The 26,152-nt window shown below is 36.4% G+C and overlaps 1 protein-coding gene across 4 annotated transcripts in view; it reads left to right on the top strand.

The window, feature by feature from the left end:
• ATAD2B (ATPase family AAA domain containing 2B) overlaps positions 1–26,152 on the top strand; it is a 195,650-nt gene that overhangs the window by 114,418 nt on the left and 55,080 nt on the right. For all 4 annotated transcript variants that reach the window (XM_074394602.1, XM_074394596.1, XM_074394609.1 and 1 more), the window contains 2 exons: positions 10,699–10,885; positions 21,783–21,968. In XM_074394602.1, coding sequence (XP_074250703.1) covers positions 10,699–10,885; positions 21,783–21,968 — 373 coding nt within the window. The remainder of the gene's footprint in view (positions 1–10,698; positions 10,886–21,782; positions 21,969–26,152) is intronic.

Below are 26,152 nucleotides of genomic sequence, written 5' to 3'. Positions count from 1 at the left end.
ACCATCCATTCAGTTGTCTCAGCAAGAATTTGCCATCATTCTCAACTTCTTTCCTTTTCTTTCTTTCTTTGTCTAGTCAATGACCAAGTCTTTTTTATTTTTTCTCACTAAGTAAGTCTCATCACAGGCTATTCTTTCTTCCTCTAGCACTTTTCTTGTTGAACTGTCATTCGCATCTCATGCCTGGGTTACTATAGCAGATGCCTGATGGATTATCTTTCCTCTCATTTGCCTTCTTTCAAAACCCATTACCATACTGACATGCTGAAATAGAGTTATTGTCCCTTAACATGTATATGATTATCTTGCTCCTCTAAAGTATCTTTGTTGTTGTTGTTTTTTTTTTCTTTGGAGACGGAGTTTCACTCTTGTTACCCAGGCTGGAGTGCAATGGCGCGATCTCGGCTCACCGCAACCTCCGCCTCCTGGGTTCAGGCAATTCTCCTGCCTCAGCCTCCTGAGTAGCTGGGATTACAGGCACACACCACCATGCCCAGCTAATTTTTTGTATTGTTAGTAGAGACGGGGTTTCACCTTCTTGACCAGGATGGTCTCGATCTCTCGACCTCGTGATCCACCCGCCTCGGCCTCCCAAAGTGCTGGGATTACAGGCTTGAGCCACCGCACCCGGCCCTCCTCTAAAGTATCTTAATGCTTCCCCATTGTCTTCAATACAGATTCCAAACTTTTAATATGGCTTACAAAACCCTTTGTAGCCCTTTGTAGTCTAACTTAACCTTTCTTTTTCTCTCCCCAACCCTAGTACCTTTACTGCACCCCTCACAACATGTCCCCGATACTTTAAACCAAACAAACAAAACCAAAACTGGCTGTATGAACTGTATCAGTTGCCCCAAAGAGTCATGTTCTTTTTAACCTCTGGTCCTTTGCACATCCTGTTTTGCAGTCTTGGAATTCATCCTTTATACCTCCAGTCCGTTGGGTTTCTGCCTTAGTAACAGTTTTCCAGAAATGCCTTCTATGAGTGTCTAACTGGTATCTCCCATAGCACTGGGTACTTAAACAGGTATCACTTATTAATCACATTGAATTATGGTAATTTTTTTTTTTTAACTAAATACCACTCAATTATGAGCTCTGTGATAACACTAGTATTGTTTGATACTTAGGGTTAAGGCATTCAGCATAGGAGGCATTCTATAACTATTAAATAAATAAACACTTTAAAAAGTTTCCTAATTCTATTTTCTTTTTGAATTGTCTGTTTTAAGTTCTTTGCCCATGGAGGCTTTTTTCCCCCCAAAACTATGCATATTAATTCTATACATTAAGAACCATTCCTGTTTATGACAAATTCTTTTTTTTTTTTTTTTGAGACGGAGTCTCGCTCTGTCTCCAGGCTGGAGTACAGTGGTGCAATCTTGGCTCACTGCAACCTCCGCCTCCCAGGTTCAAGCAATTCTCCTGCCTCAGCCTCCTGAGTAGCTGGGACTACAGGTGCACGCCACCACGCCCAGCTAATTTTTGTATTTTTAGTAGAGATGGGGTTTCACCATGTTGACCAGGATGGTCTCGATCTCTTGACCTCGTGATCTGCCTGCCTCAGCCTCCCAAAGTGCTGCGATTACAGGTGTGAGCCACCATACCCGGCTGACAAATTCTTTTTATTACATTTTTCTTTTTTGAGATGGAGTCTCACTCTGTCACCCAGGCTGGAGTACAGGGGCAAGATCTTGGCTCACTGCAACCTCTGCCTCCTGGGTTCAAGCAGTTCTCTACCTCAGCCTCCCAAGTAGCTGGGATTACAGGCACCTGCCACCCTGCCCAGCTAATTTTTATATTTTTAGTAGAGACGGGGTTTCACCACTTGGCCAAGCTAGTCTTGAACTCCTGACCTTGTGATCCACCCACCTTGGCCTCCCAAAGTGCTGGGATTACAGGTTTGAGCCACCGCACCCAGCCAGTTTTTTTAAAATTAAATTTTCTTTTTATATTTTTTCAATCAACTATTTTTTGAGATGGGATCTCTCTATGTTGCCCAGGCTAGTCTTGAACTCCTCAGCTCAAGTCATTCTTCCAACTCAGCCTCCCAAGTATCTGGGATTAAAGGCATGTGCTACTGTGCACTGCTCTATGGCAAATTCTTTATGCCATTTGCTTGTTTGCTGTTTGGTTCAGATTATAATTTTTGAGTTACAAAGGTTTTTAGATTATTATGAATTAAAAATAAGTGAATCTTTTTATTTAAATTTTGTGTTAGAAATAATTTTGTTTATGCTGTGAAATGTCCTGATTTCTCTGTTTTTAAACATTTATTTTATCATCCATTTCTGTTCCTTTTATTTTATTTTTTTAGACTAGGTCTGACTCTCATTTAAGCTGGGATACAGTGGTACCATCATGGCTCCTGGGTACAGGTGATCCTCCTACCTCAGTCTCCCGGATGGCTGGGACTACAGTTGCACACCACCACACCTGGCAATTTTTTTTTTTTTTTGTATTTTTTGTAGAGATGGGGTTTTGCCATGTTGCCCAGGCTGGTCTCAGAACTCCTGGGCTCAAATGATCCACCTACCTCAGCCTCCCAAGTGCTGGGATTACAGGTGTGAGCAACTGTGCTGCCCTCATTTATTTTTTTATGATTCTTTTCTTTGTTTTTAATTGAATAATGAATTTTTTTTATATGTTTACTTTGGGCTTTGGGGTACATGTGTGCATCCTGCAGGATTGTTGCCTAAGTACATACTGTACATGCCACATCCACCCTCCTCACCACCATCACCTACATCAGGCATTTCTCTTGGTGTTATCCCTTCCCATCCACCCCGCCCCTGCTGTCCCTCTCCTTCCCTCTTCCTCCCCACCTAGCCCAGTGAGTTTTGTGCCCTTCTCTTTGCCCGAGTGTTCTCATTGTTCATCACCCACCTATGAGTGAAAACATGCAGTGTTTGGTTTTCTGTTCTTGTGTCAGTTTGCTGAGAATGATGGTTTCTAGATTCATCCATGTCTCCACAAAGGACACAAATTCATCATTTTTTAAGGCTGCATAGTATTCCATGGTGTATATGTGCCACATTTTCTTTGTCCAGTCTATCATCAGTGGGCATTTGGGTTGATTCCAGGTCTTTGCTATCGTAAACAGTGCCGCAACGAACATACGTGTGCATGTGTCTTTATAATAGAGCGATTTATAATCCTTTGGGTATATACCCAGTAATGGGATTGCTAGATCAAATGGTATTTCTACTTCTAGATCCTTGAGGAATCACCACACTGTCATCATAATGGTTGAACTAATTTACACTCCCACCAACAGTGTAAAAGTGTTGCTATTTCTCCACATCCTCTCCAGCATCTGTTGTCTCCAGATTTTTTAATGATCACCGTTCTATCTGGCATCAGATGGTATCTCAATGTGGTTTTGATTTGCATTTCTCTAATGACCAGTGATGATGAGCATTTTTTCATATGTTTGTTGGCCTCATAAATGTCTTCTTTTGAAAAGTGTCTGTTCAGACCCTTTGCCCACTTTTGAATGGGTTTGTTTTTTTTTCTTGTAAATCTGTTTTCGTTCTTTGTAGATTCTAGATATTAGCCCTTTGTTAGATGGGTAAATTGCAAAAATTTTTTCCCATTCTGTTGGTTGCCAGTTCACATTAATGATTGTTTCTTTTGCTGTGCAGAAGCTCTGGAGTTTAATTAGATCCCATTTGTCTATTTTGGCTGTTGTTGCTGTTGCTTTTGGTGCTTTAGTAATGAAGTCCTTGCCTATGCCTATGTCCTGAATGGTTTTGCCTAGGTTTTCTTCTAGGGTTTTTATGATGTTAGTTCTTATGTTTAAATCTTTAATCCATCTGGAGTTAATTTTTATATAAGGCGTAAGGAAGGGGTCCAGTTTCAGCTTCCTGCATATGGCTAGCCAGTTTTCCCAGCACCATTTATTAAACAGGGAATCCTTTCCCCATTGCTTGTTTTTGTCAGGTTTGTCAAAGATCAGATGGTTGTAGATTTGTGGCATTGATTCTGAGGCCTCTGTTCTGTTCCATTGGTCTATATCTCTGTTTTGGTACTGATACCAAAACAGAGATATAGACCAATATACAAGGCTACAGCCTTATAGTATAGTTTGAAGTGAGGTAGCATGATGCCTCCAACTTCGTTTTTTTTTGCTTAGGGTTGTCTTGGCTATTTGGACTCTCTTTTGGTTCCATGTAACATTTAAAGTGTTTTTTTTCCAGATCTGTGAAGAAGGTCAATGGTTGCTTGATGGGGTTAGCATTGAATCTATAAATTACTTTGGGCAGTATGGCCAGTTTCACAATATTGATTCTTCCTAACCATGAGCATGGAATGTTTTTCCATCTATTTGTGTCCTCTCTTATTTCCTTGATCAGTGGTTTGTAGTTCTCCTTGAAGAGATCTTTTACATCCTTTGCTAGTTGTATTCCTAGGTATTTTATTCTCTTTGTAGCAGTGATAAATGGGAGTTCGCTAATGATTTGTCCTATTTGTCTGTTGTTAATATATAGAAATGCTTGTGATTTCTGCACATTGATTTTGTTTGTATCCTGAGACTTTGCTGAAGTTGCTTATTAGCTTGAGAAGGTTGGGCTGAGATGATGGGGTCTTCTAAATATACAGTCATGTTGTCTGCAAATAGGGACAGTTTGACTTCTTCTTTTCCTAATTGAATACCCTTTATTATTTTTTTTCTTGCGTAATTGCTCTGGCTAGAACTTCCAATATTATGTTGAATAGGAGTGGTGAGAGAGGGCATCCTTGTCTAGTGCCAGTTTTTAAAGGGAATGCTTCTAGTTTTTGCCCGTTCAGTATAATATTTGCTGTGGGTTTGTCCTAAATAGCTTTTATTATTTTGAAGTATGTTCTATCAATACCTAGTTTATTGAGAGTTTTTAATATAAAGGGCTGTTGAATTTTGTTGAAGGCCTTCTCTGTATCTGTTGAGATAATCATGTGGTTTTTGTCTTTGGTTCTGTTTATGTGGTGGATTACATTTATAGACTTGCATATGTTTAACCAGCCTTGCATCCCTGGGATGAAGTCTACTTGATCGTGGTGGATAAGCTTTTTGATGTGCTGTTGCAATCAGTTTGCCAGTATTTTACTGAATATTTTTCATCAGTGTTCATCATGGATATTGGCCTGTAGTTTTCTTTTTTAGTTGTGTCTCTGCCAGGTTTTGGTATCAGGATGGTGTTGTTCTCATAGAAAGAGTTAGGGAGGATTCCGTCTTTTTGTATTGTTTAGAATAGTTTCAGCAGGAATGGTACCAGCTCCTCTTTGTACGTCTGGTAGAATTCAGCTGTGAACCCATCTGGAACTGGACTTTTTTTGGTTGATAGGCTGTTAATTGCTGGCTCGACTTCAGACCTCATTATTGGTCCATTCAGGGTTTCAGCTTTTTCCTGGCTTAGTCTTGGGAGTGTCCAGGAATTTATCCATTTCTTCCAGATGTACTGGTTTATGTGCATAGAGCTGTTTGTAGTAAATCGCTGATGGTAGTTTGTATTTCTGAGGAATTGGTGGTGATCTCCCCTTTTTCATTTTTTATTGCATCGATTTGATTTTTGTCTCTTTTCTATTAGTTTAGCTAGTGGTCTATTTTGTTGATCTTTTCAAAAAAGCAGCTCCTAGATTTATTGAATTTTTTGAAGGGTTTTTGTGTCTCTGTCTCCTTCAGTTCTGCTCTGATCTTAGTTATTTTCTTGTCTTTTGCTTGCTTTTGCATTTTTTTAATCTTTCTCCTCTAGCTCTTTCAATTTTGATGATAGGGTGTCAATTTTAGATCTTTCCTTGTTTCTCATGTGGGCATTTATTGCTATAAATTCCCTCCAGACACTGCTTTACATGTGTCCCATAGATTCTAGTACGTTGTGTCTTTGTTCTCATTGGTTTCGAAGAACATCTTTATTTTTGCCTTCATTTCATTGTTTATCCATTCATCCATCATTCAGAGCAAATTGTTCAGTTTCCATATGCTTGTGCGGTTTTGACTGTTTTTCTGAATCCTGAGTTCTAAGTTGATTGTGCTGTGGTCTGACAGACTGTTTCTTACGATTTCTGTTCTTTTGCATTTGCTGAGGAGTGATTTACTTCAATTAAGTGGTCAATTTTAGAGTAAGTGTAATGTGGTGCTGAGAAGAATGTGTGTTCTGTGGATTTTGGGTGGAATGTTCTATAAATAAATGTCTATTAGGTCTGCTTGGTCCAGATCTGCATTCAAGTTCTGGATATCCTTGTTGACTTTCTGTCTCTTTGATCTGTCCAGTATTATCAGTGGAGTATTAAAGTCTCCCCCTACTATTGTGCGGGAGTCTAAGTCTCTTTGTAGGTTGTTAAGAACTTTTTGTATCTGGGTGCTCCTGCATTGGGTGCATATATATTTAGGATCGTTAGCTCTTCTTGTTGCATTGATCCTTTTTACCATTATTTAATGCCCTTCTTTGTCTCTTTTGATCTTTCTTGGTTTAGAGTCCATTTTATCAGAGACTAGGATTGCTACCCCTGCTTTTATTTGCTCTCTATTTGCTTGGTAAATCTCTTTCCATCCCTTTATTTTGAGTCTATGTGAGTCTCTGCACGTAAGATGGGTCTCCTGAATACAGCACACTGATGGGTCTTGACTTTTTATCCAGTTTGCTAGTCTGTGTCTTTTGATTGGGGCATTTAGGCCATTTACATTAAATATTAATATTGTCATGTTTGAATTTGATCCTGCCATTTTGTTACTGGCTGGTTGTTTTGCCTGTTAGTTGATGTGGTTTCTTTGTTGTGTCATTGTTCTTTACTATTTGGTACATTTTTGCAGTGGCTGGTACTGGTTGTTCCTTTCATGTTTAGTACTTCCTTCAGGAGCTCTTGTAAGGCAGGTCTTGTAGTGATGAAATCTTTCAGCAATTGCTTGTCCGTAAAGGATTTTATTTCTCCTTCACTTATGAAGCTTAGTTTGGCCAGATATGAAATTCTGGGTTGAAAGTTATTTTCTTTAAGGATGTTGAATATTGGCCCCCACTCCCTTCTAGCTTGTAGGGTTTCTGCCAAGGGATCCACTGTGAGTCTGATAGTCTTTCCTTTGTGAGTGACTTGTCCTTTCTGTCTGGCTGCCCTTAGGATTTTTTCCTTCATTTCAACCCTGGTGAATCTGACGATTATGTGCCTTGGAATTGCTCTTCTTGAGGAGTATCTTTGTGGTGTTCTCTGTATTTCCTGGATTTAAATATTGGCCTGCCTTGTTAGGTTGGGGAAGTTCTCCTGGATAATGTCCTGAAGAGTGTTTTCCAGCTTGGATTCATTCTCCCCGTCACATTCAGGTATGCCAATCAAGCGTAGATTAGGTCTTCTCACATAATCCCATAGTTCTTGGAGGCTTTGTTCATTTCTTTTCAATCTTTTTTCTCTAGTCTCGCCTTCTCATTTTATTTCATTGATTTGATCGTCTATCTCTGATGTCCTTTCTCCTGCTTGATTGATTTGGCTGTTGAAACTTGTGTATGCCTTGCGAAGTTCTCGTGCTGTTTTTCAGCTCCATCAAGTCATTTATGTTCTTCTCTATGCTGGTTATTCTAGTTAGAATTTCATCTAACCTTTTTTCAAGGTTCTTAGTTTCTTTGCATTGGGTTAGAACATGGTCTTTTAACTCTGAGAAGTTTGTTATTACCTACCTTCTGAAGCCTGCTTCTGTCAATTCGTCAAACTCTTTCTCTGTTTTGTTTTGTTCCCTTGATGGTGAGGAGCTGTGATCCCTGGGAAGAGAAGAGGTGTTCTGGTCTTTGATGGATTCATCCTTTTTGCGCTGGTTGTTTCCTGTCTTTGTGGGTTTATTTGCCTTTGATCTTTGAAGTTGGTGATTTCGGGAGGAATCTCTTGAATATACCGGCTTTTTGTTGAGGTTGGAGCTGTATCTTTTTTGGCCTGTGGAGGCCCTGCTGGGCTGCCTTGGATTCAGTTGGGTTGATAGGTGGGTGGTCTTACCCAGAGTTTGTTTATGCACGTTAAATGAGCCCCGCTTTCCCAATGGCCTCTCTCCTTCCCGGAACTCCATCTTCCTGTTTGGGATCAAACTGGTGTTTTCGCTGAGAAGCTCTCTAGCGCTTGGGCTTCAGTTTGAGTTTTGTGGGGGTGGGGGTCAGGCCTGCCAGGCCTTATGGCCTGTTTCCCTGCTTTCAACTCTGCCTCTTTCTGTGGGACGGGTAGTTTCGTCCTGCTGGTGTTACTCCACACTTCCGCCTGGGTCCCTGCCAGCTTGCGACTCCAGGCAGGAGTGGACACTCAGATTTGTATTGACAACCTATGGCGCCCCTCATTCTGGCGGGGCTCTTGTGGACAGTGGGTTGCAGGAGGGATGAGGGAACCACAGGATCTGAATCGCAGGACTGAGGGGGTGAAGTCCCCGACCCTCCGAGCCTGCTGCCCTTTCCAGGTGGGGATGCGCCCCACCCCGTCTTGGTCAGTCCTCCCTGGGCTGCACTCACCCTGCTTCTCGGCTTACCTTCCCTGGCTGTTTTCAGAATTCTACCAGTTCCACTGCAAGGAACCCGGCACCTAACTTGGAATAGTGAAGTCCTCTAGCCCTCTGCGTCTCATTCGCTGGGAGTTGCGTTCCGGCGTTGCCGATTCTTTTCTTATATGAAATTCTTTCCATTACAGTTAATCATTTCCTAGGATGCCCTTTTTTTTTTTTTTTTTGGTGTATTTTACATTCTATTAATTGTTATTCTGTAATATGTTTCAGTATAAAATAGGACATATCTTAACATAGTGGGTTCAGAACCCGGGCCTTGCAGTCAGATGGGCTTGAATGACAATTTGAACTCTTCCACCTGGTTATACAACTTTATAGCTAACCTCTGTGAGCCCTGGTTTCTTATCTGTTTAGTAAAGTGAAACTATGTGTTTTGCAGAATCGTTAAGAAAATTGAACAAGAAATCTCAATAAATTGCTTGCTGCTAAACATGTTTGAATGCATTAAAATTGGTAGCATGTTTTTAAAAAGTTTTCTTGATACTCTTACTTGATTATTCTTTCAGTTAAAGTTGTGAATAAGTTGAAACTCCCTTCCTCCCAAAAATTCTTTTGGAATTTCAACTTGAAAATCCTACGTGTATAAAAAAAGTAAATGGGTTAGGAAGAATTGACCTCTTTATATATTTAGTCTTTGTGTTCAGGCTCAGTTTCACTCTTTTCTTACAAAGACTATAATTTGATAATGTTTGTTTTACCTTTTTAATTTTTTTTTGCAGTTGTGAATAAGATTTCATTTCCTTTTTCACATTGGTTATTGATGATGTTTAGGAAATCTATTGATTTTTCTATTTCTTCTGTCTTGTTACATTGCTGGTAGATTCTGATAGTTTTTGGTTGATTTCTTGGATTTGCTACTACATAGTCATGTCCTTTACAAGTATCAATTTTTTCCCTTTTTGCTTTCTATTAATTCCATTTTAAATTTGCTTTATTCTTACTGCATTGGCTTAGAATGTCTAGTACTACCCACAGTGAGAGTAAACTTTGTCTCATTTGTTATTTTAATGGTGCTGTAGAATCTTGAAATTACAAGTCAAGTTTGGTTTAATATATTTTCCTTCTTCGGTATGGGGTTTTAGATGTCATCTTTTGGAAGGAGTTATATATATATATATATATATATATATATATATATATGTGTATATGTGTGTGTGTGTGTGTGTGTGTGTGTGTATGTGTATATATATAAATTTGTTATTTTAAAAATTGTGGTTGTTTTAGTTTGTTCCTGCTGCTATAATAAAATACCTTAAATGGAGTAATTTATAAACAACATAAATTTACTTATGTATTTGTTTATTGTACTTTAAGTTCTGATACATGTGCAGAATGTGCAGGTTTGTTACATTGGTATGCATGTGCCAGGTGGTTTGCTGCACCTATCAGCTTGTCATCTACATTAGGTATTTCTCTTAATGCTATCCCTCCCCATCACCCCACCCAACCTGCCCCCTCACAGGCCTCAGTGTGTGATGTTTCTCTCCCTGTGTCCATGTGTTCTTATTGTTCAACTCCCACTTATGAGTGAGAACATAAACAAGATAAATTTATTACTCACAGTTACGGAGGCTGGAAGTCTAAGATCAAGGTTCTGGCAGATTTGGTGTCTGGTGAGGGATTGGTTTCTACCTCTAAGATGATGCCTTGGATGCTCCTTCCTCTGGAGGGGACCAACAATGTCCTCACAGGGCAGAAGGGATCGAAGGGACTAGCTAGCTAGTTATATTATCAAAGGGCTTGATAATATAACTAATCCATTCATGAGGGCTGACCTGACCCCTTATGACTTAATCACCTCCTAAATGCTCTGCCTGTTAATTGAATCCTACATTTGGAATAATCTTCAGATCTACCTCTTTGTCAAAAAAGTAAGATTCTTTAACCTTGGGTAATTAATAACTAAATGATACTGGAGTTTAATGCATCTTCAATTTAATATATATGGTATGATAGCAGGAATACCAAGGTTATTTTATTTTAAAGTGGATTTTATACTTTTATATTTTGGTTATTAATATGATAGTGATATCAACATTTTAAAACCATGACTAATGAAAAAATAAATACTGTACTAAAATAATATAGGAAAGTTCTGTTAATTTGGAGTTAAATTGTTTTAAATAAAAAATTTTGCTGATATTTCATATCAGAATGTATGATTTTGAAATAATTATGTTTTACATGTATTACAGGTCACCATATCATCAGCCAACCTCTTACAGGCCGCGCTTATTGCTATCTGGAGAACGGGGCTCAGGTCAAACTTCTCACCTTGCTCCAGCACTTTTGCACACTCTAGAAAGATTCTCCGTGCATCGACTAGATCTTCCCGCACTTTATTCAGTTAGTGCCAAAACACCTGAAGAGTCATGTGCACAGGTAGGTTTGTACTACATCAGAGCACTTCCAACTTTCTTATTGCTTATATTTTGATAGTGTTTCTAGTGTGTAGTGTTTATAGATAAGTTTTTTTTTCAGAGTACGATATGAATATTAACTTTTTGTTGCTTATTAGCAGTCTAATAGTGTAAAGGATCCTTTTGATGCATACAGTTTTTTTTACGTGAGCTTATTGTTAATACCCTGTTTCATTATGCCTCGTAGAAAGGGTGTTTATTTTGCCTTTTTCTGACCCTCTATTCAAAGCTGTGGTCTCAGAGCAGTTTCAGACTTCTGTCTTTTCTTAGAGCATTATAGAAAGGGAAATGATATCCAATTTGAGATATCAGGATTTAATATTTATATTAAATGAATATTAAATATCAGAATAGTGGGAGCAGTTCAAAATTATAGATATTTGTATTGATAGTTTTATGTTTGATATTTAATTTTCAACTATTCTGTATTTACTGGTTTGTGAAGCAAAGTTCTAGAGGGCCTGTTTATATTTGTTGAGGTCACGTTATATATAACCATGGAGTATTATGTCGTATTGAAACTAGGGATGAGGGTAATACATTTTTTGAGCCAAGGGACCATGTCTAAGCCATTTTCATAACTCTGACAAGGTGTCCAGCTGATAGTCAGTGGTCATTAAATGTTTGAGTAATAATGTTTCAAATAAATAAATTAGAAGAACGCCACTTTGTACTTTGATACTTACCCTACTTTTAGGGTTAGATAACTGGAGTAGTAACACTTAAAACATTTCACACAATTTTGTTTTTTTTCCCCAGTTACATTTTCCAGATACTTAAGACATATACTATAATTATCTAACTGAAAGCCATTTCTTACATTGTAGCAAGAAATACACAGTTTTTAAACAATTCATGGTAGTATTGATTTAGATTCTCTTTTACTCACAGTTCTCTGGATATAAACACCCTACAAGCACTGCATTACTTTTAAAGCCCTATTTAAAGGTTTCTTTCCAAAATCTCTGAATTAAATGCTATCTACCAGTATTTTGCTCCCACTTTGACTCATTTAACCTATCCTAGGTGTTTTCCAATAATGTTGATTTATATGTTTGCTCATATTTTTCCTTTTTAAAGAGACAAGATTACTACAGGTTGCATGCAAGTAAGAGAATTACACAGTAGCATTTAAAATAAATCCAAATGATTTACTAGAAAAATATAAATCAACAGAATTGGCCCCAGAGAAGAGAGAATCCAAACAATCACTGTGGAAGAAGAAATTCAGCAAGTATCTTAAAACCACTAAACATAGCTGGTTTCACAAATGAATTATTTTAATTTTAAAGGATAAGATTATTTTGATGCTAGTCAAACTGTTACAAAGCATAGGAATAGGAGGAAAGCTATGAAATTGGCAAAACCAACAATATCACATCTTTCAGGAAAATACAAAATAAAACTGTAGACTCATCTCGTGTAAGCAATGACTATAAAGAAACTATTACAAATGAAATCTAGTAGTACAGCAAACCAATAATGTAACATTACTGAAGCATGCAAGATTAATTCAGTTAGACATTAAGAAATATAAGTATTGGAAAGAATACATTAAATTTGTAAGTATTTGCCTATGATATGATTAATTATATGGAAGACTTACAGTGTCAACTAAAAAATGATGAAAGACAATAAAGGAATTTCATAAGGTGGTCACTTTCAAAGTTAATGTTTTAAAATGATAGTTTTCTCTTATAAATACCATAATAAGTTAGAAATATAATGGAAGAAGAAGTCCCAATTAAAATAGCAACTAAGTTTACCTAGGAATTAGCAGAAAGAATACGAAGGGACTATGAGAAGAAAACTAAAAGTTGCTGGAGGAGACAGTTGAGTATATGAAAGACATACCTTATTTGTTTTTTCCCCAACCAAAGGCCAGAGAAGCCTCCCACCAGGAATGCTCTCTACCTTTTATGGTACCGTCAGTCGTCTTAGGGGGAAGAAGCCATCTTTACTAAGGAAGCCAGAGCTGGACTAGTCTCATGTATTCTTTCCATATCCCTAAAGTAAATATAACTTCAGGGATTTGGCATTTGGGTCTCAAACCAAGTTAGTAGACTTCAAAATTCGGTTGTCTTAAAGTAAAATCTCTACCTTGATATCTCAGGAGCTTACTTTGTAAACCAAAAGCTAATAATTTTGTTTGTTATCTTCTTTCTTCTGATGAACTGTTTTGAGGGAGGAGGGTTGGGAAGTTCTACATAGATAAATTTCAGTATATTTGATTGGGCAGTTAAAAATCTATTGAGCATTCAACTTCTTATGTGAATATACTTCTAGTGTGTGCGTGTGTGTGTACGCACTACTATTTATATATTAATAAATGGCAAGCTTAAATGGTTTCTCTGCTTTAGATAGCAATTACATTTCAGTATTCTCATCACCTCTTACTCTCAGCTCCCATGATCTGATTATTGCTGCAGATCTCTGCATTGGGGTGACCCACTATATAGGAACAAAAAAGTCTGAGGATTTGGGATGGGCATATATCTGTGAATATTTCACAGTGCTATCTGCGTAGAGAGCCATGCCTGGCTAGAATACTTGTGGTGACTTCGTACTAATGATAATGTTGTGTTAATACTTGTAGCTTTGGAGGAAGAAGCACACCTTGTTTGTAATTACTGTACTAAACTTCTTAAATTCCGAGTGTAAACTCAAGTCAAATTATGCAGATTAAAATCTCAGTTGTGGTTGTGACCTTGGGCAAGTTGCTTAACACTCTGAGCCTTAATATTCTCATCTGTGAAATGGAGATGACACCATAAGGTTGTCAAACAGGCTTGATATATAGTCCTCAACAAAAGTTAGTTATAATCATGTTTATTACTACTACCTTTGCTGCCACTGCTACTGCTTACAGCTAATGAATGGTAAGACTTAAAATTCAAAGCCTGTAAGGTTTTTTCTTAAATTAGTGTATAAATTAAGTACAGTTCCAATTATAATCTCCTCAAAACTTAGGGGGAGAAGTTAAAAAAAGAGAGTTCTGTATTTCTTCTAGAAAATAACTAAGAGAGTAGCAAGGAGAAATCTAGAGGAAAAGTGTCACTAGGGGGCCCTACCAAAATTTTAAGGGCATAATACAGAGTTACAGTAATAAAGAATGTGTGCCTGTGCAAGAATAGACGACGTAATAGAACAGAAGAGACAATTCGTGCTTAGACTTTTAGACTTTGATGGTGGTAACCATAATGACGATGACACTTCATATCAGTAGACAGAAGAAATGGATTATTTACCAAATGGTCTTGGAAAACTAGTAAGCTCCTCCAATAGGGGAAAAAGCAAAACAAAATAAAACTAGGATTTCCTACCTTTTTCTATAGCCTAAAATAAACTCTAGCTGGTCAGCAGAACTATAAAAGTACTAGAAGAATTCACAGGGTCAGTGTATTTATTATCTTATGTGTGAAAGTAATTTCTAAAAGCAATGCACAAAAGCTAGAAAGATATGAAGGAATTTGATCATATAAAATTAAAAGATACGAAGGAATTTGATTTTATAAAATTTTAAATTACACCTGGCAAAAAGCATTCTTTAAATTAATAGACATAGTCTGGGACAAAGTATATTTATAGCAAGTATGTTGAGAACAACTTTCTTAAATATGGAAAGATATCTTAAAATCAGTAAGAAGAAAGAATAGCAATCTAATATAAAGACTGGCAAAATAGAAATATGCCATTTATGGGGGAAAAGAAAAAGGAACCAATAAAAATGTGAAAAGATTCTAAGACTCACTTAAGTGAAAATAAAGTATCAGACTTGTTTAAAAAAAAGTTTGATAATGCCATGTTGAAGATGTGGAATGCTCATATTTACTTAGTGGAAATGTAAATTTATTTAATTATTTTGGAGTATAATTTGGCACCATCTTTTAAAATTCCAAGTACTACAGTGGTGTAGTGTGGGAAAAGAAAATGCATAACTTCAAGTACATTTACCTTTTGACCCAGGAATTCTATGTTTAGGATTTTTTTCTAAAGCTACGTTAGCTACAAGTATTCAATGCTAAATGAACAGGGATGTCTATCACTGCCTCTTATGTAGTTGCCTCATAAAACATAAAGGCAAACAAACTGAATATCCCTTCATGTGGGGCCAGCTAAAATTAGTTACGGTGTATCTTGACATAAAAAGGAGTCCTATCTACCCACTAACACAAATGAGGTAGATTTACATGGGCTGATATGGAAAAATGAAGGTGACATTGGTGGAAAAAGCAAGTATTCTAAAAAACTGTTAATCATGGTTGCTTTGGCTTGGGGAGAAGGAATCTGGAGGATTGGGTAATGTGTGAACTTTGCCTTTTTAGTTTATGCTATACTATTTGGAAAATTATCTTTTTTGAAGTTTTTATTTGACCATATCAAGCAAGCTAACGATTAAAAAAATCACTTTGAAAGAGAAATATTTTCAAAGTGAGAAAGGTTTTTAAATTTTTGTTTATAGTTTCTATGGCTAATACTATATATATTTACAAACATTAGCAATCTAATAATTTAATGTTATTTAAGTAAAGGTAAGGAAACATTTAGGAAGCATTGTAGTGAACTATATATTGATGTTATAGGGTTTGTTTTTTTTATTCCTGTTTTCTTTCATGATGTCATTCTGAATCCTACTTGGCCAACTTAAATTCTAATTTCATCCTCTGGTTTCTTGTACACTTCTTGGGTTTTACTACTTTTTGTTTTGGTGCAGAGGAGAGAGGTATCACTTGTTAGTGAAAAACAACAAAAACTTAATGTTATTTTGGTTGTATTTCACATTATGTAGTACATTAAGGCATCTCATCTCAGTTTATACCTAAGAGCTTCTGGGTTAGAAGTCAAGCTTACTCTAGATTGACCCCAGCTGAGTCATGATGTGCAGTCATGATAGCAGACACCCAGACTCTGAACACTGGCCAGAGACCAGATGTCTTGGTTAATCTGTGATTATATGTATCTTAAGTGCATATTTAAAATTATTTTGTGTTCATAAATATAACACTGTCTTTTTTAACAAAATCTGCAAAAATAGGCTGTTATATAACAGGAATTTTAAAATAATTGGTAGAGGTTGGCAAACCAGGTTATAAGTGGGTACAAAAGCCCTAGGGAAGAGAGTACATGAGTCAGGTGGTGAAACACTGGAAAGATTTTTAAATATTCTTTTTTCTTCTGTTCTGTATTCCTTTCCTTTTCTTTCTTTTCGCTTCACCTTTATTGGGAGCTGGTCCTCCTGTACTCAGAGTTATCTCTGTAAATTGGTGTGTAATATAAGGGTTTAGTCTATGATAAGTTATTCTTGCATGTTTTCTCTTTTCCCCAGGCTCTAAAATACTTAATATAAATTAAGTTGGATATTTAATAGTGTAACATGAACACGAAAGGCAATCTTAAAGGGAAGAAGTCTTAAATCACTTTCAAAGGGCTGTATTTATATGTGTAGTAAGGTGGAAGACCCCTCCTTGTTATTATTTATACTGTGGGGATCATGTTTCATTTTTGTCTATCCTTTAAAACATACGTGGACAAGAATATTCATGACAGAACTTTCTTTTCTCCTTCTGATGTACTCAGCTGTTGATTAATATTACCAATTAGAGTGAAAACTGGCAGAGTTAGTGTCTACTATATTAAAAAGCAATGTTTTCTTATAATTTAGTGTGCATAAGAATCACCTGGGTATACTTATAAAAGTTTCTGATTTTCTGGCTCCACACCCGTAGATTTGTGATTCATTCAATTTAGGATGAGTCTCAGGAATCTGTACTTTGTAAAAATGCATCTCAGGTATTACTATTCTAGGTCTTCAATAGCTTTCACTTTGAGCTATCATACTTAAGCTGGTCCCTAGACATTAGTCCAGCGTTTATAACTGAAACAAATTTGCATGGGTGTGTGTGTACACACATATGTTATTGAGCATTTCACATGCTAAAGGCTTTGGAAGGAGAATGAGAACCCTTGGCATAGCCTGAAAGATTTATAGTTGCCCCCTTAAGTTCACAAGTAGTTATTGAGTCCTGCAACAAGACAGGAAATGTTAATTATTGGTAGTAAAAGACCTTTAGTATTAACACTCTTAAAAAACAAAACAAAACTATGATTCTCCTTTTCTGACATACTCAAGTATAATTTTTGCCTCCTGTGTATTTCTGTTGTTGATTTAGAAAAAAGGGACTGATAAGTGTGCTTTATTTTATATTTTTAATTATTAGAGAGGTTTGATTCAATTAATACGTTTATATATGGTCTTTGAAAAGCTTTGGAGTTTAGGTACTGTGTGGTGTTGGGAATAATTTCTAAAGGTGAATAAGGTCTTTTATTGGTGAAAATTTAAATGCATTTCTTTCCCCAGAAAGAAATTATTATCTAGAATTTCCCAGGGGATGCTCTTTTTGATCGAATAGCATGAAGGTATTAATGTACTTTCTTGTGTGTATACTTTGGATGCTCTTGTGTTTGTGCTTTTAGGTTTCTGGGTTTCTCTATAGCAGTCTGTGTACACTTTGGTTGCTTTTATGTTTGCTCACATGGGTATCTGAGTATTTCCACAGCAATACTTTTTTTTTTTGGTTGTAGACAAGTTAAATTATCCTGACCTGGAGTATATCACACTTACTGAAATTCTTGAAGTATTTAGGGAATGAAAATATTAAAAAAAGAATTTAAGTGATTTAATTTTCATAAAATGCTAATTTGTGTTACTGCCATAGTTCAGAAACTGGTACAGATGTGTTTTATAACAAGCTGATTTTGTGTGCATGTAAAGAAATTTGTACCTTACTTATTGAATCCTGAATCTTTAGAATTCAGACAGTGCCTTCTTTTCACAATAGATTCTCAGTAAATCTTAGATAAATGGAATGTAAATAAAGGGATAGAAATGGTATAAAGCCACCAGCAATGCACAGATATTATTTTAATAGTTTCTGATAGCATGGCACAAAGAATTAAACTTATTTTAATTTTTATAAAAAACATCGAGGATGTTTTAGCTCCCAATATTTTTTTTAACCTGTGCTTTATAATTTTAATATATTTATAATACTATTAAGTGACTGAGACAAGTTCTAAAGTTTCTTAAATGACATAAAGTTGTTTCTCTCTTTCCTATAATGCTCCCTTTAGGCAAGTAAAGTGATACTGGCTTTGAGCTTTCTGCTTTATTCACATCTGTGTTTAAAAGTTTTATAGTTTTCACTTTCTAAAGAAAATGGCTTGTTGTAGGACTCTAAATTCTTAATGTAAAAATACGCTGAATTTTCATGGACGGAACATTTTAATTTGATGGCTAAAATGCTGACTTCAAAGTTTAGCTTTTGAGATGATTAGAACTCTTGTAACTGTAAGTGCAGTTTATATCATGAGTGCTTCCTTGTATGGATACTTCTAATTTCAATGGCCTGATTTTTGCCTTTAATGTTTTTAATATTTAGAAGAAGTAGTTTGTGATTTTTTTTTAAATAAAGAAAGTTAAAAAAAATTAGTTTTATAAGGTCCTTATGATGTCCATGGCAAGAAGGAGGTCAGAAGGAAACGGAGTATAATGTTGTAATAAAGAATCAAAATGAACAGTTCACATATGTTGGCGTTTGTTCATTTTACTTGTGCAAGAGTGCTGGTCATGTCAAAGGTGTTTTGAAACGGTTGGTTCAGTAATTTGGCCTACTGTCTTTTTTTTTTTTCTATAACAGTTTTTCTGTTTTCTACTACACCTTGCACATCCACCAATCCAAGACACCCTATAGGTGAGTATTTTTCTAGTTCTCAAATGGCATCACTTGTTCCCAAGCCAGTTGCCGCTTCATTGAAATTAGGCTATATTTTTCTACTCTGAATTATCTGGTATTTGATTTCACAGAGTGTATTTTACTCTATACTTTAAAAGTTATATTTAAAAGTTATATTTTAAAGTATAGAGTAAAAGAGCTGTTTTTTATTTTACGGAAAAAGACTGCTGAAGAGCTGTTTTTATTTTACAGAAAAAAATCATAATAGGATTAAACTTTTTTTCCCTGTTGCTTATACACTAAGAACTTTTAAATGCTATACTCAAACTCTGTTCTTTTTGAATTTTTATTACAAAATGGGAATTAGAACAGATTGGTTATGAATTTAAAGAAAATATAAAAGTTTATTTTAATATTCTAAGAACATAGAATAAGGAATTAAAAAGAAAGCTTGTTTTAGTAGTGCTTTTTAGTTTTTCTAGAAATTAAAGATAGGTTTTAACTAAAGACTTAGGAGAAAAATTACAAAAATATTTCATAGATGTTGGTATTTCATGTAGTTAGGTTAATTCTCAATTCATGTAATTATGCACTCATAGATCAGAAAGGCAAAGTCTTTTTATTTTTTCATGTTCATCTTAGACTTGCCTGATTTTATTCCCCTACAGATTTTCAAATATAGTTTAATTTTTATTTTATTTTATTTTATTGTCAAGAAGGACATTTTCCTAAAGACTTTGGAAATAAAAAGTTTCCATATTTTTGTATTGGGTCAGTAGGGTGTCACATTCAATTTGTTAATTTTGAGAAGATGAGAAGAAAATAAGAAAGAAATTTTTTGAAAATGTGGAATTTCTAAATTTTTTAATAGGGTCAGTAGGATATCATGTTCAATTTGTTAGTTTTGAGACAATTGGAGGATAAAAGAAATAGAAAAAAACAAACCTCAACTCTTAGAGCTGGTGATGATTGTATGTAGTTCACCCTTGCAAATACAGTTAAGACACCTGTAGTTAACTTCTGACTCTGTCACATTATTCTCACTTAACCTTTTGTTGCTGTACTCATCCTCTTTGATACTTGTTAATAGTTCTCAACACATGTTCCTGGAAAATCTAACATGGAAGTACTAGAATGAAAGGAAAAATTTCATTTTTTAAAGGCATGTTTTCCTATCTCTTTCATACCCTGGGCATATATGTGGTAACTTGCATGGCCGAATTAAGTGATTGGTTTTGTGAGGTTCCTTAGTAGCCTATAGCTGGTTAGTCTTTTTCATATGATCACCTTTCTTTCCTTCCTCACTGTCTCTCATTTTACCAGCACAGAGGGGGGAACTGGAAAGTAACAAAAGGAGCTGGTCACTGTTTTCCACATAACCATGCCTGATTTGGGTGGCATGTAATTTTTTTTTTTTTTTAAATAAATGCCTCAGTTGCCTTTGTGCCTCTGCATGGTTCCTTCCTTTTGCCAATATTTATGCTTGTTTTTCTCTTATGAATTTTCTACAAGAACTTTGGAAAAAAAAATCCTTGGATTTCCAAGATCCAGGATAGGAGGGTACGTGTTTGCAGAAAAGGTCAAAATTTGAGAGTCCTGAAGGAGTTGTACTGTACAACTGTTCTGGATTGGTGGATATGCAAATATTAAGAAAGGGAAGGAGCAAATATTACTTTTGATGTGAGTGATCATAACGTATACATTTTTTCCAATTATTTGAGCCTCTTTCATCTGGTTTATTATTGAATTGGCAGTATAATTTATTTTACACAGAAGATTTAAAGCTGTATAAATATGCTGTTAAAAATATATGGAAGTGGTAAGCTTATTCATTAAAGAAAAATAATTCTTTTGATTCTTAGGGTAGTTTCTGATAATCGCAATCATTTTAAATATTAAATTCTTCCTTTTTTTTTTTTTTTTTTTTTTGACATGAAGTCTCACTGTCTCCCAGGCTGGAGTGCAGTGGTGTGATCTCGACTCACCGCAATCTCTGCCTCCCAGGTTCAAGAGAATTCTCCTACCTCAGCACTCGGGACTACAGATGTGCACTACCACACCTGGCTAATTTTATTTTAGTAGAGATGGAATTTCACCGCGTTGGACAGGCTGGTCTTGAACTCCTGACCTCAAGTGATCTGCCTGTCTTGGGCTCCCAAAGTGCTGGGATTAGTCACAAGCCATTGTACCTGGCTAAATTCTTATTTCTATGTCTTGTGTATTATATAGGCTAATTGAAATGTGTTAAAAATAAGGGAAAATAAGTAGACCATTTTAGGAGCAGAATTCTCAAAATGGAAGAAAGTCAGATTTTTATAACTAAACTTGTTAAAGAAAGTGAGAGGTGTCCTGTTAACATGTCAGAATTTGTTGATGGGCTATTAAAGTGTTGACTTAATAAGTAAGGGACATTAATTCAGCTTGTCAGCTTACTAGTAGCCAACTTGGTCCCTATTGATGTGTGTTGGCAGAGCGTTATTGAAACTATGGTTAGGACTCTTTTTAACACCTGAGGAAAACTTCATTTTGTATTTTCTAACAGTGGAGTGTCTCAAAGCTCTTTGCTAATCATTTGCTCTTTAGATAAATCAGAGTATTTTGTGACTATTTTATGAAATATTGAACTAAGATAATGGGAGGAGGTGAATTACTGGTTCAACAGGTAGTTCATTAATTTTGAGCTTTAGAGTGGTACATCTTGGTTAAAATGATTATTTATATGCTGTATCGTTTTAGTCAAGGCACTCAAAAACATAAGCTATGCTCTTTGCGTAAAGCTTACTAATATTACATGAGTGACATAGGTGCATGTTTATCTCTATTTGCAGCATATTTTACAGTGGTGTTTTGCTTTATTATCTTTACATGCTAGATATGTTGAGCAATGTGATACCTTCAACTGTTGATATATACTGATTAGGAATAATTAAAGGGCAAAACATTTTTTTTGGTGGGGCAGGGGTACAATGAAGTTGTATAAGGCTTGTGCATCATATCTTGAACTAAAATTTTGAGGCTGAAACTAATGACTGTAATATGCCTGACATATTTCATATATTTGGAGATAACTGGGTAGACTTTAATCAGTTTGAGTTGTTTAATGTTGGTTTTTTTTTCCTTAATTAGATTTTTCGTGAAGCTCGAAGAACAGTACCTAGCATTGTTTACATGCCTCACATTGGGGATTGGTGGGAAGCTGTCAGTGAAACTGTGAGAGCAACTTTTCTGACATTGCTACAAGATATACCATCATTTTCACCTATATTTTTATTGTCTACCTCTGAAACTATGTACAGTGAACTGCCTGAAGAGGTAAGAACTGATTAAATATTTATCTTTCCTTATTATGTTGTTCTAAAATAGGTCACCCTATAAATTGGACATCTTTTAATTATTATGAAATCAATACTGTTAGGGTTTATAACCTGGCTATAGTTGAGTATTAGCTGTATGATGTAGGCAAGTTATTGTTTTAAGTTTTAATTTCTTTTTTAGTATAGTGGTATTATAGTGGTAATTATCTCAGTCTTTATAACACCACTGAGGAATACCCTATACTAAAATACCACTATGTGTATGTATGTGTATATATATGTATGTATGTGTGTGTGTGTGTATATATATATATATGTATGTATGTCAGGTTCTGTTCTAAGCATAAATTATCTCAATCTTTATAACACCACTGAGAAGTATCATGTAACTCCTGAGGAGTATTATATAACACCACTGAGGAATACTCCTCAGTGGTGTTATAAAGATTGAGATAATTTATGCTTAGAACAGAACCTGACATACATACATATATATGTGTGTGTGCGCGCACACACACACACACACACACACACACACACATATATATATATATATATACACACACATATCACACATACATACACAGATTCAGCATCTCTAATCCAGAAATCCAAAACCTGAAACTTCTTTGAGTGCTGACGTGAAGCCACAAGTGGAAAATTTGGCACCTGACCTCACGTGATGGGTTGCAGTCAAAACTTTGTTTCATGCACAAAATTATTAAAAACATTGTATAAAATTACCTTCAGATTATGTATATAAGGTTTTCATGAAACATAAATGAATTTTCTTTAGACTTGGGTCCCATCCCCAAGATAATCTCATCATATATATGCACATATTTTAAAATCTGAAAAAAAGTTTGAAATCTGAAACACATGTGATCTCAAGCATTTTGGAAAAGAAATACTCAGCTTTCTAAGAAAATTATGGTTATATCACCATCAATTATATCCTTCTCATCCTAATCATTTAATGAGATTTGACCTTGCAGTTCTTTCTTTAATAGCATGTTAACTTGAATGTTATTACTAATATGTGTATTTTTCAAGTCTGAAATCTAGCTTTGAGTTCAAGTCAAAGGTAAAATCACAGTTGATCATCATCAGTGGAATGAAAGGCAACTCATAGGATAGGAGAAAATATTTGCTAATCATATAGCTGACAAACTCCTACAACACAATAACAAAAAAACAAACATTCAGAAATAAGCAAAGGACTTGAAAAGACATTTCTTTAAAGAAGATATACAAATGGACAATGAGCATATGAAAATATGCTGAAAATCACTAATGATTAAGGAAATGTCAATCACAAGCACAATCAGATACCACTTCATTCACATTAGATGGCTGTTACTAAAAAAAAAAAACAAATTAACAAATGTTGATGAGAATGTGGGAAAATGAGAACGTTTTTGCATTGCTGGTGGGAATGTAAAATTGTATGGCCATTGTGGAAAACAGTATGATATTATCTTAAATATATAATTGCCATATGATCCAGCAAATCAATTTCTGGGTACACACCCAAAAGAATTGAAAGCAGGGACTTGAACAGGTATTTGTACATCCATGTTCACAACAGCATCATTCACAGTAACCAAAAGGTAGAAACATCCTCAGTGTCCATTGACAGTTGATAAATAAAATGTAGTATATACAATGGAACATTGTTTAGCCTTAAAAAGGCGGAAATTTTGATGCATGTTGCAACATGCATGAAGCTTGAAGACATTATGCTAAGTGAAATTAGCCAATCATAGGACAAATTTTATATAATTCCTTTTATATGAGGTTCCTTAGAGTATATGTAATTGGGTGATAAGCATGTGAAAAGATGCTCATTATTAGTCATTCAGGAATGAAATACCACTGCAACCCACTACAACATAGGTTAGTGCAAGAGTAATTGCATTTTATGCCATTAAAAGCCACAAAAGACATGCTTTTGCACCAACCTAATAACTATTAATTAAAAAGACACAATACCAAGTATTGGCAAGGATGTAGAAACTGGAGTCCTTATATACTGCTGGTGGGATTGTAAAATCGTGCAGCCACTTTACAAAGTTAAACATAAATTTATGGTATGACTCAGCAATTCCATTTCTAGTTATCTACACAAAAGAAATGAAAACAGGCCAGTTGTGATGGCTCACGCCTGTAATCCCAGCACTTTGGGAGGCTGAGGCAGGCAGATCATGAGGTCAGGAGATCAAGACCATCCTGGCTAACACAATGAAACCCCATCTCTACTAAAAAAAAAAAAAAAAAAAAAATACAAAAAATTAGCCAGGCGTGGTGGCACTTCCCTTTAGTCCCAGTTACTCAGGAGGCTGAGGCAGAAGAATCTCTTGAACCAGGAAGGTGAAGGTTGCAGTGAGCCAAGATCGTGCCACTGCACTGCAGCCTGGGTGACAAGTTCTAAAACTTGCTTATGATGGCTGCACAACTGTAAAATTTACTGAAGATTATTGAACTGTTTTTTCAAAAAAAGTTTAATGAGAAATATTGGAAGATGTGCCTAAGTGAAGGTTAGGTAAGCCATCACACAGAAGGCATCAGCTAGAGTGTTTCATTAAAGAAAGGGTTAGGAACAAGTGAATAGTATGTATCACAACCAGTGTGAACCAATGTGAAAGAGAGCACGATTTGTTCTGGGAATTATGAAAGGCTTGTCTTTGGTATAGCATGAGATTTGAGGGTAGGACTGTCAGAAAATAAGGTTAGGAGTGAACTTGGAGAAGTATAATTTATCCCACTTATAAAATGTTGGATTCTAAGCTAACCACTAATCCATATTTTCACAGTGTCATGGTTGGTGTATCTTTGCATACTAGTGACCTTTTTTTATTTGCAGTTTCAATTTGATATGGGCTGGGTAACAAAATCACAAGCTTAACTCTTTCAGTATATGCTTATTAGGCATTGCTAAATACCAGACACTGGGATAGGTATAGGAAAACAGATGAATAAGAAGTGGTCTCTTTTCTCAGGGAGTTTGATGTCTAGAAGGTAGAAGGTAGACATTCTAGAAAAACATAAAAATTAAATACCGTATTTAATGCCATAGTACACAAATTTGGATGAGTTAAAGAGGATTTAAACAGCATTTCTTGGAAGGTGGACACCTGGGGTCAAAGTCTTCATAGAGTATGTAAACAGGAGAGGTGGATAATCACCAAGTTGATGGAGATGAAGGATATGAGAATAATAGGCTTTTTTTTCTTTTTTAGAGTGTGTTATGGAGCATAAACTAGACCAGAGGTATAGTTTATTTGCAGTGGAACCAGGATTCCAGAGATTACAGTGAAGTAGACTTTGTAGCGAAAGAGCACAGGAAGGGAAGTCAATGGATAGGAAGTACAAAGAAATACAGGGATAAGAGATGGCAGCGTTGACCAGGCACAGTGGCTCACGCCTGTAATCCCAGCACTTTGGGAGGCCGAGGTGGGTGGATCATGAGGTCAGAAGTTCAAAACCAGCCTGGGCAACATGGAGAAACTCCGTCTCTACTAAAAATAGAAAATAGGAATGCTGGGAAGATGGCCGCCTAAGAACAGCTCAGGACTTCAGCTCCCAGTGAAAGTGCAGAGGGTGACTGGACGCCGCATTTCCAGACGAACTCTTATTGCCCACAGACCAGGAGATACCCAGGCAGAGGGGTCGCCAGTGTCGCAGTCCCAGCCGGTGCGGCTGTTTTGGCCCCCACGGGGCTGATTCCGCCCGTGCGGCTGCTGTGACCACTCCCTGTTGCTGCGGTTCTCCGGACAAAAGCCACTGGTCTGGGAGCCCTCTTAGCTGGCGAGCAGAGCCCTGAGACAGCAGAGCTGCCGATTCAGCTGAAATAGCGAGTCAGGCCAGGAGATTCCTAGGCAAAAAATCCGCCAGGAGCCAGCGCCGCAGTTCGAGCCGACTCCGTGAGTCGCAGCACGGGAGATCCCGGCGCCTTTTCAACAAGCGACCGGAACGCAGGGTCGTTCAACTTAAAAGAAAAGACTCTGAGTCAGGGAGCCAGGTGATCAGGCTCCGTTGGTCCCACCCCTCCACCCCCAACAACAACGAAAACAAAAACAGTAATTGGAAACCCTCTGGGTTGAGCCCTTCAAACCAAGCACAGCTGAACCCGGAGGGTCCTGCTCCGTGGGGGAGGGGCTTCCGCCATTACTGAGACTCTCC

The sequence above is a fragment of the Saimiri boliviensis genome, chromosome 1 (genome assembly GCF_048565385.1).
Source record: "Saimiri boliviensis isolate mSaiBol1 chromosome 1, mSaiBol1.pri, whole genome shotgun sequence".
Lineage (NCBI taxonomy): Eukaryota > Metazoa > Chordata > Mammalia > Primates > Cebidae > Saimiri > Saimiri boliviensis.
This window is presented reverse-complemented; position numbering and strand designations above follow the sequence as displayed.